Here is a 17,427-nt window from a genome sequence, read left to right on the forward strand (position 1 = left end):
CCCAATGGCAATCGACTGTAATACAATCTATGATACCTTCACAAACCAAGAGGTAATTAAGCCCAATGACTGATCTTTTGTAGCTCAGATAGTATGCGGCGCTCCAAGAGCACGAAAACAGCCACCAAAACACGCGCGTAAATACGGAGAGACAGCAAATGAAAGAGAGAGAACCAGAAGTGAAAATTTGATAACGGTTATCGTTTCGTCAGTAACTTCTTGAGCAACTACATACTTATTCTTGGAGAAGCAGGAACCATTTCTATTTGTTCTAACATATAGAAGTTGTGCTAAGTAAGAGCGTTAGTTTATTAAGCTGATAGAGTTTTTCGAGAAAACGCGCTAATGGTAGGCGGAAATCGTGCCATCAGCATGCTATATAACAGCCGTGGATATAAAGCACAAATTTCGTATTTTTGGCAAACGGTTACTTAAATGTATATTATAGCAACAGTCTCGAGCGTAACTGGCTGATGCCTTTCAGCACTTCGCAATCTCGGTATTCGTTAGTGAAGCAACGGAAATTCTATGTTTATCTCAGCAATTGCTATATATTTGAGCCTTGTAACTTGAACAGATCGAAAGGATCCGCCTGTTGAGCTGGCAGTTCGTTAAGTGAAAACACGTTTGGATAAGCCGTTGATTCTCATGCGGAAGAAAGAACTTATTCTCACGCAGAAGTAAGAACTGAACTTTGTACTTGTCAGCGGTATTTCTGCGGCTCACTGTTATATATATTCTGTATAACCTATATACTTATAATTCTATACGAAAGAGGTCTATGAGGCTTACTATTGTAAGCACTTAGAGAGCTTTTTGTGTGGCACATTTTTCGTCGTTTGTCCGTAGCGCGAGAACCTGGGAGGAGTCCAAATAGGGCGTTCCTCTTGTCCACCCTTAATGGTCACATTTTCCTCTTTTTACCCTCACCCCAGCTATCCTGACTCCAAGGAATCCGGAGATGATGTAGGGGCGCGGGCCCATAGTAGTGTCTCTCTTATTGTAGCGACGACCAAATAGTCGTGTAAGAATAGATAGGATAAACGCCTAGTGCATTTCGAAGTTGCTCAGGTGAACTCGATGTTTTCAGCAGCGGACAAGAGTTACGACTGTGCATTGACCGATACGGATTCAGTTCTCGTTTCCAAACGGATAGTTCAGATATTCAGAGCCATACACCCGGGCGCGAATTAAGCAATATGGAGTGAAATACGTATGCGGCGCGACTGATATACGTGGTGCCAGATAGCAACCGAGGATCAACTGGAAATTTTTGCAGGCAATAAATACCTAATGGGGATTCGATTCGAGGCAAAATTAAACATTGTCCTGTAGCCGGAGCTGCTACCTTATCTGTCTGAGCTTAGTTAGGTAATATCTATTGTAGGCCCCTTCAGCTTCGGGATTTACTAGATTTATTTATATGGGTTCCTTCCGGAGAAACGCAATATACTGTTAGATACAATTAGAGACTACACAATAACATGCATAGTAAGAATTTTTATATCTATAAACTTTCGTATAAGTGTTTGGGATCAGCGAAACGTTTTGTTTGTGACCAAACATCAATTGTGTATTTTTGTACAGTTGTACCAATACAGATTTGCTTCGCACAAATTCATAGTGTGATTATAAGGGTGTACTGTAAATTTATAAAGTTATATTGCTGAATAATTGTTTATTTATTTCTTTGCTGGATGTTGATCAATAATCGGTTGGCGTTACCAGCTTTAATTGCGCCCAGGTGTCATAAAATATTTTTTTAGAAAATAGTTTGCTAGTCGATGCAAAATCGCCAGCTGTGTGGCTGACACCGCCAAAAGCATTGAAACAACTACGGTCTGCGAAGAACTTACAAAGCATTAATAAGGTATATGGCCGAAACGCCCTTTACCACTTAGTAATGGCTAAAATCGGCCCTTAACGATAACGTTTAGATAGGGCATGCTATTGGTTCGCTTATTATTGTTTGGCCGTCGAGTGTTGGTAGGATAGGACTCATAGCCCCGACTTTGAGCCAAGTAGCACAGGTTATCGCCATTTAATTGTAGATATTCGTATAGAACAGTTGAAGCCATGGCTGAGAGGGCGCCCTACCTTTTGTGGTCAGGCATGATGCTAATACGACGCTAGCCGCTAGAAGATATGACGACCAAGGCAAAAAAGTAAAATCTGGGTCAGTTGTGTCCTGATAAACACTCAACAACTTTTTTAGGGGCAACCGCGATACGTCGTGCGGGCTCTCGATAGTCTGTCTTACGTGAGGGCATTTCTATTTTATCTTAGATGCTTGCTTAGAAGAAGGTCTAATTGTAGTAGTAGCGTTGATAAGATCGTAGCTACGAACTCAACTCATCCTAGTGTATATATATATACCGCTTTGTTTCAAAGATCGAAAACGGGTCTTCCATGACTGGTTGAGACACCTGCGATCTTGTTTGTATCTCTTTAAGGGTCAAGGTGCAAGTAATAAAAAAAAGACAAACAGACAAGTACATGCTATGCACCACAATGCTTTGAAGATTTTATTGAGCTAATTGAAAGTTTGAATCAATTTAAAGCGCTAAATCTAGACGACGACGTTTCAGGCCTTTTCACATTTGCGGTTTTCGGTCAACATGTTTTGCGACGTAGCCTTTATGCGAAATATTAACTGTCCAAATGTATTATCTAAGGCTATTATTACCTTGCTGAATACCAAATGCTCATTCATTTTATATTTGTTGCGGCAATCCAGTTTCAAATCCAGTAACTCAGCGCACGGTGCCCGTCCATAGACGTTCGTTTTCTTCTTTTCCGTTGCATTCCAGAATTACCGATAGCATCTGACTGAACGTCGTCGACCCATTGAGGATCTTAATAGCAGCGTCCACGTTCGCATGGCATTCTCACGTGCGAATCTTCCTATTGTAGCCCAGTTAACGTCAAACCACAATCCATTTAGAGCAAGCCCGTCGGTCAGTGGTTTGTTTACTCGACCCAGTACCATCACTTCGACCCGTTGTGCCAGTTACCCGGTTAGCACCGTCTGATCGGTTGGGTCCCGACCGATTCGATGCGATCTTAAGCCCGGAGCCTTGCAGCTTCTCGGCGTGCTACACCACATGGACTATGATAAATTCTCCTTTTAAACAAACCCATTAGTGGAAGTGCTTTTTCCTTCGGCAGACCTGTTGCTATTATCGTCGACTTGCGTCCTGCTTCCTTGCTAGCGTAACTGCGTTTGATGCTCCTGTTTACACTGTCTCGGCGCAGCAACGGTTCGTTCAACAATCGCCTGCTGGTGTAGCAACGGTGATCACAGTCGTAAAGATTGTTAGCTGGGTTGCTGTGTCAACGGAACAGGGTCAGTAGCGGCTGTGCCAGCCCGCCAGCGTCGGCGACTCCCCGACGGCAGTAACAGCACGGCGCTCCGCTCGCGTTCCCCCTCTTTCACTTTGTCGGCCGCTGACATCACTGGAGTGCCGAAGCGAAGCAGGATGACGGACGGCTGACTGGCGGCCTAACGGTATTGCCGTTGCCATTACCCTACCAGCAATCGACACCGCTCACACTGCTAGAACTGCCAGCAGCAAGCGAAAACCAATAACAGCTGCCGCCGCCGCTATTCTACCAGCAGGCGAACTAGCGTCAATATGTCGTTGTCGTCTGACTGACAACCCGTTCAGTTGTTGAGCTGCGAACTGACTGCCGCAGTACAGCAGTTCAATTCGAAGAACAGCAATGACGACCGGTACATTTGCGCCCGTCGAAAGTCTAAAACGTTCACTTTTGGAGAAAGATGTCCGGTCGTCGACGAGAACGACAACAGCAACTACAACGACCGTGGCCCCTGTCAGCGCTTCGAGGGCCCTGTCAACCACTCGACTGAGTACTTCTTCGGACGGAATTCAGCCTCAGCTTCATCTTCAACAACAACAACAACTTCAACGAGCTACACTCCAGCTTCTAGAGCAGGTTGTGACTGATTCTTGTGGGAAATCAGTGTCCGCATCTCTGCGGATGATAACAACTACGGACACGGTAGCGCCAAATCAACTCGAATCATCAGCGGCAGCAGTGGCGACGGTAGCAGCTAAACGCGGGAATGGCAACCACGAAAATGTGGCTGAAGCTGCGTACACGTGCGATGTTTGCCTTGCTGATTCAAACGTATTGGAGACCCGCTCCTGCTGCGGAGTCAAAATATGTTTGCCCTGCTTCGAAGAGTATTTGGAAGAACGAATCGTGGCCGGCTTCACTCGAATCGAGTGCGTTAATTGCAACCGATTAATAGCCGCTCATAACGTGCTTCGGGCACTCACGCGTAACGGACGACTTCGTATACGAGATGAGTTCGCCCGTCTGCTTCGGGGCGATAAAAAGTGTCCACGTTGTCAGCTAATTCTGGTTAAGTTTGACGGATCGAGCTGTCCGCGGTGCGGCCTGAACTGGTGTTTTCGGTGTGAGGCGACGCACGAAGGCGTTAATTGTGACCAGTTCAGTGAAGTTCATCGCAACCAAATCAAATCGTGGGCACAGTCAGTGTCGGAAGGTCAGTGGAACGCCCAAAAGTGCCCCCGCTGTAAAGTGTACGTCCAGCGTGCGTCCGGTTGCGACCACATGCATTGCGCACATTGCCATACGCATTTTTGCTATCGCTGCGGCAAACGATTACGCCATATGAAGTTTTTCGGTGATCATCATAGTAAACTCAGTGTGTTCGGCTGTAAATATCGGTATAAACCAAATCAACCAATCCAAAGAAAGTTGATTCGGAGCGCAGTGTTTGTCGCCCGTCTAGTTGCCATTCCGCTGGCAGGCGTCGGCGCGTTATGCGGCCTCGCTCTTGTAGCGCTGCTGGCCGTACCTATGTATGCCGGCTATCGGGTCCACCGTAATGTCTCCGCTCGAACCAACTTCAACCCTAAAACTTCAACGACGACTGCGACAGGTCGCCCGTCGGAAACGAAGGCTGACTCGAATGAACCGAGTGTGAGTCCCCCAACCTACGACTCCGGAAGTGAAAGCAGCAGCAGGATTGTTAGCCCTCCCCAATGAAGCCTGATATGCCGGTCTATGTCGATTGCAGTATAGTGAGTATACGCCAAAATGCAAGAAGCAACCGGTCAATCTGTGATAAAGTTATCTTATTTTGCACTCACATGCCTATTGCACTACTAAATAATAGTAAGACTAATCATGATAATAACATTAATAATGATGATAGTAATAGACCGTGCGTGTGCCTGACTTAGCAGTTGTAGGATATTGTTCTACGCTACTTTTACTACATATAGGTTATTATCCAAGGGATACGTATAGAGGTACAATGCCTACAAAGCGCCGGGATAGAACGAAGGTCGTTGCCAAAACTACGTTCCCGGGTAGTCGACAATGACTCAATCTCTGAGCTGTTTAGTACAAACTCTAATACGCAGAACAATGTCTTTTGCGTTGGTCCTCCTTTGCAAATCTCTGATCTCTGCTGCGTTCCTGGTGCAGTACAAGTACCGATCAGGGAAGATCCAAGCTGCCTATAGCAATAGTGAAACAGAGCGCGATCATTTACATGTGAATGGATTGATTTCGTACGGTCCAGTACGTACTACGGTGTCGACCACAACAACAAACGCAATCGATCCTAATTCAAAAGCAAATAAGTAGGGTGCGGACGTACGCATCGATATGGCCAGTGATGTGAGAGTGAATTATTTATTAATCGAGAACGAAAAAAAAAAAATAAAAATCAGTATTCAGACAGAAATCGTGTTTTCGTCCAATTTATCGTAATGGGCAGAGATGAAAACTATCGGTTTGAAATGATGTGGATGACCATATTCCTTTTCGTCGGCGCCAGCTTTTCAAGAAAATTAGGACAGGTCTGTCTAGGGAAACGAGAAAGACTTAGATTATCTCTCTCTCGGTCTACGCAAAAGGAGGTGGCCCTCCAGATACAGATCGGAAGATTTCCCGCTAAAGTCTTTCTACGCTATGCAACATAACTAATTCTAAAGGACAATGGTACTACGTATTATGTGCTTAGTTCCATCGTGGATCTTTCTCATATCGAACATTTCTGCTCCATATTAGTATCATTGTTGTTCTATAGTTGACTATATCTGTCGAAGGACACAGTTATCTCAAAATACAATGGATAACTAACAAATGGCCTACACAATAACGTATTAACCATATGGGATCAAAGTTCTATATGGACAGTGGCTTTTCTCCAATCATCAGCTGCTTTTGCCCAAAAGTGCCAGTCAAAAGCAGAGTTCAGTAGAAATGATGAACTTCAGGTGAGCGACTGCAGCAGTATTCGATTTGCTTTCAGATACTAATACTGGTGCTAGTGAAACCCAGAAGGCAATCTATTTTTGCAACGTTGTGCGTTGCAAATCATAGATGTACCTAGCGTCGGCGCTGGCCTCAGCGTGACGTTGATACTATACTACTTTTCCAGCAGTTGTACACCGTTTCAAGATAGACGACCAACTATCATATTATCCGGCAGTTCAACCGGTACCAGACCGCCACTGACTCTTGATAGCAACTTAAGTAACTGTCATTACCGAACGAGAGAACGAGAATTACTGATTGCAGTGGACTTCCCATAGCCCACAACTTCTCAATCTAGGCACAAGAAACAAGGGCTATTATGAACATATAGCATGAACGACAGGAGCTGCTATAAAATTTAAGCCTACGACATTGTGAGTATTTGGTAATGCACAAAATGGCAAATTTGACAGGGCATGGTGACCAAAGACGATTAGCACAGTGGACAGCCGTGTACACTTCGCTTCCTAATTATTAAACCGAATCGTAACGGCTATTTCGTACTGTTCTATCAGTAAATGCTAACCTTGATATTTTCCACTCTCTCGACCTGACGTCATAACAAAAATATTGTAATGTATCATTTGTGCTTAGCGCACCGCATCTTTTTCAAGAACCATTTTGAATTACCGCTCTTCAGCATTACCAACCGCAGAATTTCGTGGGCTGCTAGTAGAGCGTTCTAATCCACCACGTTGGCAGAGATTTTGTATGCGTCCACGAAGTCCTCACTATTTCACGTAGATAGGCCACCGCTTTGTCATTATCAGAAATGAAAGATCAAGATCTTCATCACCATGCGAATGGCGACTATGAGCAACTGTGGCGTTGTTAGAGCCCAGGTACTCCTGCATCCGATGACCGCTTCCACCGACTTTCTGTTTTCCAAGTCCCCAGCCCCCCCCCCCCCCCCCCCCTACGCTGATCCGATTAATCGAATGACTGAACCGATGAAATTTGAAAAATCAAAAGATACCTACAAAAATACAGATAAGGTGTCATATGTGGTTCATCAACTGTGTTTTTATTGCGAGTGTCGCAGAATGACATGTGATCGTTGCCAGGACCTACACCAAATGATACTCCCTAACGTTTTCGCCGGAAACGAATCCATGTTTACTGCCGATTACGGCATCAATAAGGGAGACCCCCCAGCTATGAGCACAACGTCAATAGCGCATACGTCGTGAAGGCAACCAGATTTAAAACGGTTGTAGAGTGTCAATAACAGCAACGATGTTTGCTACTGTTCCCGTTTCTACTACCATTGCGACGTGTACCCACTACGACTAATGTATTAGAGTTCTTCTTGAAATGGCCATCGCCATCGATGCAAGCCGTGACGTACTAAACGGTCGCGACAGTTGCCCCATCGTAATGACGTAGACTCAGCGGGCCGCCTCCACCAGGGGCTAGATGGGTGACTATCGGAACAACGATCATATTGTGGTCAAGTATGACGTTCGCTGGGGCCCGTCGAAATGTTAGTGAAACAGCGGAAACCCGTGACACGATGGCGCGTCTATTCACACTACCATAATAGGCATGTTTAAAAATGGAAACACACTGTTTAAGCGTGTATATCTGTGTGTGTTTACCGAATTGCGGAAGATAGAAAATTGACGTCAACGCAAATAGGTCGTGCTGAGTCGTCACGGACTGCGTTTAAGCGACGAACACATACGGGTGCATATGCAGAGAAACTACGATAATGTTATCGCATATCGTGGTAGATAGGAGGAAATTAAATAGGCGTACGAAATATCGAGTGAAGAAGCAAATGAGCTAGACTGACTAATTGCCAGGGGCAGTACCACCATAGAGTTACGATTATGGGACGGGGCGCTAGCTCGTGATTTGTCAAGTTTGTGCCAGCGCAATTTTTCTTTATTAGAGCAAGGAAATTGATAACTGTATGAAAACTTTTGTTGGATACAGAAATTGGGAGCGTGGCCTTTCATCCTATCAGAACGTAACATTCGGACAAGATAACTTCTAGTGACTGCCTTTTCTTTATTGCGTTCCTACTTAAACAAGTACATCGCGAAGCTGGGGTTCCGATGAACGCTTGATGAGTTTAAAGATAATGCCCAGGTACTATACCTTAGCAGGCGTTGAAGTTATGACTGAAAACGAAGAACAATTGGCCAAGTTTGCGTTCGCAAATGCTACTATGGTATACGATCTCCATGCTGTTTCATAAGTCTGTTGAAGAAACGCCAGAGCAGTCCAGCAAGGCCGACTCCGGCTAGGCCTTTTACTGTGGGCAAGTTCTTAATATTATACAGAAAATATGGTTTTGAGAATTTGTTCACGCAAAAAGAATAGTCATAAACGTTAGAAAAAAAAAAAAAAAAGAAATTCGGCGGGACCATAAATCACAATGATCTGTAGTAACCCATCGATCTGCTGCCTCCAGATTTTTACTCGAGTAGGTCTTCACACGGAGAGTGAACCCTTATGCCGTTTATAGCAATAAATCGACAAAGTTTATTCTTTCCATTTATTAGTAGAAGCCTCTCTATCAGTTTATCCACAGCTCTAGTGATTGGGGTTTAAAGGCACATGACCGCGAGGTCAAGGATAGGCACGTTTTTCTGTAAACAACAATTCACTATCTTATCGACTAACTGACCGTTCAACTCTAAATATGCTTCAATTTCTTGTTTTTCAGTGAGACCCATAGTCTATGATTCGTTCACAACTCTACAACAGGCCACAACAGTCGCCGTAGCACTGTAAACGAGAAGCGCGTACGATTTGCTCTGTTACCGCATAACGACCCCACCTTCCCTTGTGTACCCTAGTAACAGCACCTGTAGCTTAGATTGCACTGATAAACTGCGCGTTTAGCGTCTCACTTTGTCGTAGAGTTTGTTTTGCCCTACAAACTTTGACGGTTACATGATTCCGTCCAAATGACTTTTGGCATTTACTTGAAAATATATAGATCAAGGTTACCCCCCCCCCCTCTCCCCACGCTGTCGTTGTTAATATTACCTAGCGGCGCTTACAGTATTACTGAATCTCAAAATATCTGCTTCGGCCTACTTAACGATTTCCAGCGTTTTGGAAGCATGAAATCGCTAACCTATCGGTTCAACTAATAGCTCAAACTAGGGGGCGCGCTTGCGTTTCTGGAACGATATCATACTCGCAAAACGGTACCCAAGAGAGTAAAAGCATTTACTTGGTAGTTGTCAAGGACGTTCCTAATAGAGATTAATAGGTAGAGAGTTTGGATAAAACTCAGTTGTGTAAAATGCTATAAGGGAATAGGGTCTAATGATTGTGGTGCAGGTTTCGGTGGTTTACTACGAAATCAATCAATTTCGGTAAGATCATAACGTAACGTTATGAAAGAAACTACGTTGATTAAGAGCATTAAGTTTATGAGCTTAAAACTTTAAGTTGGATGCATATATACTTTACAGGAGTGGAAGGTAAGAAGTGATGAACGAGCGAGCTCCATTTTTAGAGCCCAAACCTACACTATGTGAAATTAAGCTAAATAATTTTTACTTCCTTTCACACACAGCCGTTGTAATTTTTACAATGTCATATGTAAAGTTAGTTGTCTGTTTTAAGAAATCTTATTTCTTGTGCTTTGTCTAGCGTTTCTAACTTAGGAACATGTACAGAGTACATTTCGACATTTGTTGTTAAACTAGGCTAGGAATTTTATTGTATCTGTATACTTGGGGCTGTACAAAGTTCGTGCCTATATTTAGATGGGAAACTTCATTTGCTGTATAATATTGTTTGTAAATTATTCAAATTATAGAATAAATATGGATTTCCTTGACATTTTGAAACAAGTTATTAACTCCACTCTATACGTCACAAGCCTTAAACGACGTTGGGTACTATGTGGAACTGTGCAGATTCCGCTCGGTTGAACACTTATAGAAGAGCATTCTCGGCTTGCTTAACTAAAGTTTCGAGAACTACTTGTAAGTTAAACCTTTAAGCCAAATAGACATATCCAATTTTACTTCAACTTACCAAAACGACTTGTTTTTGCTGCGACGTTTTCCGATTATGCTTCTCTAATATCCCTTGTTTGATGAGCATCTGTAGCAAAAGGACAAAAGACAAGAAAGCAGATGGATTTACGAAGGACGCAGCGATATCAAATGCGTCCAAGGGGCTCCTGTTCCAGTGGTAGCCTGCCGAAAATTGACTAGTTTTGATTACATGGCACAAAGGCAAAGCCACACCCTGCGCTTTTTGAAGCAGTTTTTCGTCATCAATCGACACTTCGTACAAGGAGAATGTACAACAGCAACTTCCAGCCATAAAGCTTGTAAATAGTACTACTTACTCGACCAGGAGTAAATACGTTAAAACGCGGCGTAATGAGACTGTTTTGCAGACGAACCATTTCCGCATGTTTATCCTGAAATAAAAATAAAATTTCTAGGCATTCTTCTTTTAACCACAATCGAGCTGTATTGCCAAAAGCGCGCACACAAATAGCACAAACGTTGATTGTTATAAAGCTTATCTTTCAATGGTCTGAAATACTTCGACATTATTGAAAAAAAAACCTTCGAAAGCTAAAGTTCAAATTAATAGTTCTTAAAACAACAAGAGAAAATTGTTGACCGCTTCTAAATTCAGCAAGATTTTTTTATGCGATTACGTTCCAGTAACCCTCTAACGGTCCCGCTATATGTGGTATCGTTAATGCATCGACAAAGGGAATGGTAAAAATCGAACGCTTCTATCAAGATACGACTAAACACTTTTGCACTCAGATCCTTCACCCTTTATCGTCACGTTCCCTTTAAGTAATAATCTTAGATATTCTTCAGCCTTTCTAAAAGAGTCCTACAAAAGATCCCGTTCAAAGCTTTTGTTTGTTTGTTTGCTTACAAATGAGATACTATTTAATTATTTAGATTCGGAGTGAATTTAGTTGAAAAGCATAATTGTTTGTGGAAATGTCGCTCATGAAGCAGGGATTTGAGAGAAAACGTTAACTAAACGAGCCAAATCGCATCTTGAATATATAGAATAGATGTGTGTTTACTCTTTTACCCCCTGTTTAATAGCTTCGTTTGCATGGTCTGCCACTTGGCTGACGATCTGGAGAGCGGTCTCCGTGTTGGCCCTGTCAGGATGCTCTTCGTCAAGATTTCGAAGATAGTCTCTGAGAAGCAGACGATACTGCGGTATTCGTTGTACCGGTTTCAGCATATGCTGTACGACGGTCAACTTTTGACATCGAGGACTCGCCTACTCGTGCGTAAGTAAGAAAACAAAAATAAATTACGAACGTGACCGTGAGATACGTGTAATAGTGTCTAGAGACAATCGGCCAGATTAACATATAGCTCAGTGAAGACCATAACATTAGCAATGTAAGCCCCATCGGCATATGGCAATTGATCAAGTCATATACGTACCTCGAATTGTTGCATAACTTGATTGAATTCCGGATAGCGCTTTCGCGCATCCTCTAGATAGTTGCATCTGGTCTGATAGTCTTTGATATAATGTGAGTAAAGCTTTAGAAATTGTCCGATTTTGACAAACACATCAGCGATTACCTGCGTTCACAGTTATCAAGAAAAATTTATACAAACACATTATCAAGCTATTGGCAATTCGAATAGAACTAGTTAACCGTACGCAAGGACAACACCTCAGTTTTTCAAACGTTCGTTTTTGTTCCTTTCAGCATAACATAGATGGGCTAACGGCGATGCGTTCGTGCGATGCGTGATAATGCTAGCGGCGATATTCGTTTAGGCAGTAGAAGTGCAGTTTACGATACGTACATGATCGATATTGTAGCGTTTGACCCGCGCGTCGAGCTTATCTAGGAGATCTGAAGAGAACGTTAATAGTTCGGGTAGATAAAGCAGGATTGGATCGAGTACCTCATTTGGAACCAAGATATCGCCGCGCTCTTCACGTGCATTATCAATAGCTCCTTTAAAGTCCTAAAATAGATCAACTATACACATTAGCGCGATCGAGGCAATGGAAAAACAAACGCTGACTATCTGACTTTTTCTTTATACGATATGAATGATATCTTTTAATAATGGCAGTGAGCCACAGGTTGCTGTCAATTACACAAACAATTACAGATAGATATATATATATATATACATAGAGAGGTAGAGAGAGACCGCTATTTTACCTCTACTATAAGTTTGAGCGCGTCAACAAAAATGGCCTCTGAGTTTGCCATTTCCCAGGCTACATTTGCCGCATGCTTTCTAGCCTTTTCCTTCGGGTCCGAAGGAGGCGGTGTCAACTCTTTGTCCTCTTCCGAATCGCTTGATCCTTCGTCAAGTACGCCCTCAACATCTACTTGGTCTTCAGCCACAGGCTCTTCTTGCAGTGGAAGAGTACGGCGTCCAATGACGTCGTGGTCGGCGTCGGTAGACGAGGACATCTCCGCCTCGAGACACACTAAATACGAACACAAAGTTATCACGGGTATTAGGTATGCCACCCTTCCTTTATTAACTTAAGCTGATTAATACTTATCAAATAAAATTTCGATTACGAGGGCAACGAGACGTTGTTGAACAATAGGTAAAAATCAAGTAGCTTTATTGATAAACCTAAAAGTATGATGCCGTTGACTTTGAAGCCAGAGCTTAGGCCTGGTTCGAATTCAACAGTCGACGTATAGTAATTCATATCGGAAATGCATCTTCAACCATTGCAGAACTCTGCTGAAAACTTGTCCTACATTAACTAAACGCTGGCCCAATGTAAGAGAAGATCAAACTATTCATTATATATATAATTTCATAACGTATTCTGTTTTATTTTGGCTTTTGATATGATTTAAATGTAATGGAGAGAGTCTGTATTTTTAGACAGTTTTAACAGCAGCTAGATAATTAACTGAGCGGCACAACCTAATATGGTTATCTATGACTTCGTATATATAACAGAATTCTCCTTTCTAGTATCGTTCTAGTAACTCTCAGGCATTCACCTCATTATCCTTCCATACCCACTGCGTGAGCGGACATAGCGTTAAATCCGATTTAAAATATTTGTTAAACTATTTTTGTTTCGTAAGGATTCGCTACGGGGGATTCACACGCACATCCTACGAGGCCCCCTCCCCCAAAGACGTCATCAGGGTGTACGGTTCTCAAGCCCTCTATTACCTATTGCGGAAGTTAGCATTATTGGCCTGTTTTCATTTAGCCAATTGGACATTGACAGTCTGCGGGCGGAACATCACAGCACCATACAACAGGTTTAAATGAAAATTTTCTATGGTTAGATGGAACGCACGATCTACTCGAATGTATGTACATTAACGAGTACACACCAAAACAATTCCAGTAAGCACAGACACGCACAAATGTGCCCCCTATCTATCTTCTGTTATCATACTAACGGTTAGTAGAGCTACTGTCTGCGATTGACAAGGAAAATCTTATTGAAGTGTATTGTTCACTTAATTTTTCCGAGGTGTGAAAGCAAATTCTGATTGTAGGTGGGCAACATGGCGACTGCGAGGGGCTGAAGCAGCATTGCTTTGGTGTAAAGATTTGCTGGCATTCGAGAGAGCAGTAGTCGATACCCCCGGTGGCTGTATTCGAGCAGAGCTCCGATTTTACCCTGGACCGATAGGAGACGGACGCTGAGGGGGACGACAACTCTGAAGCAGGCAAGGGCTTATCGACAAGGGCATGGCGCTTACAGACTGTGGGGCAAAGGGGTCGTAAAAACGTAGCCGAGGTGACCACTGCACAACAACAGCAGCAGCAGCAGCGCCGGCACGCCAACCTGATACCCTCAGCTAAAAAATGTATTAGAATAGATTGCTGCCGCTGGATATACGCTGCTATGCAACCATGAAACACAAAAGGACAAGTTCGAAAGAGGGGGCAGCACAAATGCCACGGTCAAGGACTCTTTAAACGAATATTGGTTGATAGAGGGGTCAGAGCACTAAAACAAAAACCATGCTAAACAGAGCAGATTCTAAAAGTAAAATGGCCTTTAGCTTTCACGTTGTTTAACCGATGATAAATTAGGTAAATTGACTTAACGTTTTATGGCTAAATCAAGGCAGAGTTTTGGCGATGCGCTTAAATATCAAACGTAATGGACCTGTTGGTCGTAGTGGTACAGCAGGTAATGAGAAAAAGATCAAGTTATTAAATTTATCAATAAAGCTAGTTGATCAATACAAGATAATCTTTTCTAAAAAAGCATTGTATAGGCACATATGTATATCATACTCATGCTAGGTTAGGTTAATTCAACAGTACATGGTACCATTTTATCAAATTCGTTACGAAAAGTTTGCAAGTTAAACTTGTATTCGTGTTCGAACGAAAGTGAATTCATTTGACCCTACGTTACATGAAAACATGTAAACATTGTGTAATGTAGTATGGCACGTAGCAATCTGCAAATTTCATTGTTGATTGGCGCTGAAATACACAAAACGTACTAACGTTAGTTAGGAGAACAACACAAGCAGTCCTTAATTCGAAGGCCACGACGCGAAACTCAGATGAAATAATAATAACAATTTTCTGTATAGTTAAACGTAGCATACCTATATAATATGAACACCTTTAACGCGACGTGTTACAAATCCTGACAACTGTTCTTTTTTTAAAAAAGGAACATGACCTTTCTGGAAAATAACAAACACAATTAATTAGATTGGAACAGATCGTGTACTGGCGTCTGATAGAAGCACACTGGAAGGCGTGGTATGCAAAGTGTTATTAAGGAAGCCCTAATAAACATTATCGTACAATAACCATATAAACGGGCAAAGTATCGACTAATATCATTTGGACTTCGTCTGGACAAAGTTAGTTTATTAGGCCGATGTTGTTTTGCGCCTTCGTCTGATCGCAATGGAGATGTTTTATGTTAGAATCCCAGAGAAATAGGACAACACAACAGCTTAAAAGCTCTAACACAACGTTTGATCGGCACGGAAAACCGCGAGCGTAATGTCCGTGCATCTGTTTTGTCTCGGCTTTTAAGCACGTTAAAGTGTGCGAAAATTTGTGTCACTGGTACCGATCGATTAAGTATAGGATAAAAGGTGATGAGTGGTACGTTCCTTGCGCAATTTCAATTTGGTAAACCGTAACGAGCTTGCTATACGGTTTCCAGATTTGAAAATATTTGTATGAGCGGGCCTATGCAAATAGCTGTTTACTCTTCAGAAATACAGGACTTCCTTAAAATATTTAAGACACCTCTAAGCTAAACATATTATCAACGCATGCCATGGTTAAAGATACTACAGTACGAACGCAGCAGGCTCAAAAATCATACAACGTCTATAATAACAAGCAAACAATCATTAATTTACAAAATAAACGCACAGATAATCACATAACCCGGCTACTAAGGCCAGGGCGACGACTTCAACTCTGACGATTGATGAACACAGGCTGAGGAAAGAATAGAAGCCATTGGAAAAGGCCGGTGTTGATCTTCTAGACTGTTGAAACAAGTATAGTAAGTACCATTTAGGGGAAGCTTGATCTTTCCGCGCATCCGAATGCTACTTCTTCGCAAACAAAATTCTGCTCTTCCCTACTTAAGCCGGCTGTCACAGTTACATAACGCTGTTGTAATAGTGAGGCATAAATCGGCTTTTTTGGGGTACGGAAGAGCATGCCTGGCATTTTGTACCGTCATGTCTTCATTGTTAGTCAATTTTGATTACTTTATGTGTCATATTTATATTAGCCATTGGATGGGTAGCGAGCACAGTGGAATCCCTAATCAAGGCGGGCAAACATGTGTTCAACGCTCTGTAACAAAGCCCTTCGGAGATTAATTCAGTACACTATGTTCCAGCCACGATTGTGTTCACCCTTGCTACTAGGGGCAAGGGCGAACACAGTCGCTGTTGTTGATTGAATCGCTGGGTACGATAAGCTTATGACTTTCGGTCGGAACACCCGATGACGGATCGCTTCCAGCCACAACAAGCCTATACAACGCTTAGCTAAGCGCGCCACTGATATTTACTTGAATGGTGCAACTGTAGACAATCACTCTAACTGATCTAAAGAAAAAATAGTTACATTGTAAATATATTTTGAATACATGGAAAGGTACTCAATAAGATTTTTATTCTCATCACTCAGCTTGTTCTTGTTGAATCTTTTTCCCAGTATAGTAGAACTCCTGTGTACCTGAAATGTACAGCTTTCAAGCCGATCCATTTTCCGTCTATAGACTTGCTTGAATAAAAAAATCAGTGCGTGAATAGAGTGTACCAACGCCTAGCCCTGCTGTCTACGCATGGGGCTAAATTGCGTCTTACAGTCAGCAGCCGTAACTGCTAGCAAGATGTTGCCATTTGTTTGTCAATACTGCAGCTAGCGAATCGTTGGTAGCTCCGACAAAGCCGATGAACTGAGAAGTTTTGAAACAGTCTATTATTGGGTATTGATCAAGCTTTCAAAAGTAAGCTATCTGAACGCGCGAATGTCCAAGCTATCTATTAGCAAAATATGCTCGATAAGACACCAAAAAAAAAACGAAAAAAAGTGGGTTCGTTAATTTTAGAAAAGCTACATGCAAATTCGTTTACAACATTGCTTTTAAACATAGGACGTAGGACAAGTGGGCTACCGCTGTATCGGTGGACCTACTTCTTTATTCGTATGACACGTATCTAAAATTAATAGAACATTTGACGACCCTTGTATTTGCTGACTGCATTATATGGCCGAACAATTAGCCTTCACTGTTATCAATAATACGTCCTGGGCTGGCAAAATTATGGCTATACCGAATCTCTCTGCCCAAACATGGCCGAGGAACGCTACATATACTATCTATTACGAATACACCACCCATTAATATAAAGAGCCCACTCGAATCGCAGAGGGACAAGGCATAAGGATTTATCATTGACATTTGATCTGGGATCGACATGTTGACAGTTTACGAAACCTAGGAGTATGGACGAAGCGACCGTGAAAATTCGACCCGACCCAGCTGTGAGCTATAAGATCTTATCATTTAAATCTCGGGCACACAATGCGAGATACCATTTGTGGCGATTAATGGGAAATGGGTTCTCCAAGGAAGTTCAGTTCAGTGAAGACGCCCTACATATCCATGATA

At 42.5% G+C, this 17,427-nt stretch overlaps 2 protein-coding genes across 12 annotated transcripts in view; one reads left to right on the forward strand and one right to left on the reverse strand.

Moving 5' to 3' along the window:
- LOC111266039 (uncharacterized) overlaps positions 1-17,427 on the reverse strand; it is a 68,525-nt gene that overhangs the window by 10,636 nt on the left and 40,462 nt on the right. For 8 of the 10 annotated variants that reach the window (XM_022843156.2, XM_086970776.1, XM_022843159.2 and 5 more), the window contains 6 exons: positions 12,476-12,750; positions 12,108-12,272; positions 11,733-11,876; positions 11,365-11,562; positions 10,646-10,720; positions 10,327-10,395 (listed from right to left, as the gene is read on the reverse strand). In XM_022843156.2, coding sequence (XP_022698891.1) covers positions 10,327-10,395; positions 10,646-10,720; positions 11,365-11,562; positions 11,733-11,876; positions 12,108-12,272; positions 12,476-12,750 — 926 coding nt within the window. The other 2 variants (XM_022843162.2, XM_022843160.2) reach the window with 2 other exon arrangements.
- Positions 2,476-11,500, forward strand: LOC111266042 (E3 ubiquitin-protein ligase RNF217). Of its 2 annotated transcripts, XR_002683829.2 has the most exons (3): positions 2,476-5,075; positions 8,996-9,074; positions 11,379-11,436. XR_002683829.2 is itself a non-coding variant. In XM_022843169.2 (2 exons), the coding sequence occupies exon 1, from the start codon at positions 3,724-3,726 to the stop codon at positions 5,038-5,040; it is 1,317 nt and encodes a 438-aa protein (XP_022698904.1). In that variant the 5' UTR covers positions 2,489-3,723; the 3' UTR covers positions 5,041-5,075; positions 11,379-11,500. The 2 variants fall into 2 exon arrangements, 1 of the variants encoding a protein (XP_022698904.1); XM_022843169.2 differs by lacking the exon at positions 8,996-9,074 and having other exon boundaries at positions 2,489-5,075; positions 11,379-11,500.

The sequence above is a fragment of the Varroa jacobsoni genome, unplaced genomic scaffold (assembly GCF_002532875.2).
Source record: "Varroa jacobsoni isolate VJ856 unplaced genomic scaffold, vjacob_1.0 scaffold_1047, whole genome shotgun sequence".
Taxonomy (NCBI): domain Eukaryota; kingdom Metazoa; phylum Arthropoda; class Arachnida; order Mesostigmata; family Varroidae; genus Varroa; species Varroa jacobsoni.

Coding starts and splice junctions, on each gene's coding strand:
- LOC111266042 (XM_022843169.2), top strand. CDS start 3,724: ATGACGACCGGTACATTTGCGCCCGTCGAAAGTCTAAAACGTTCACTT.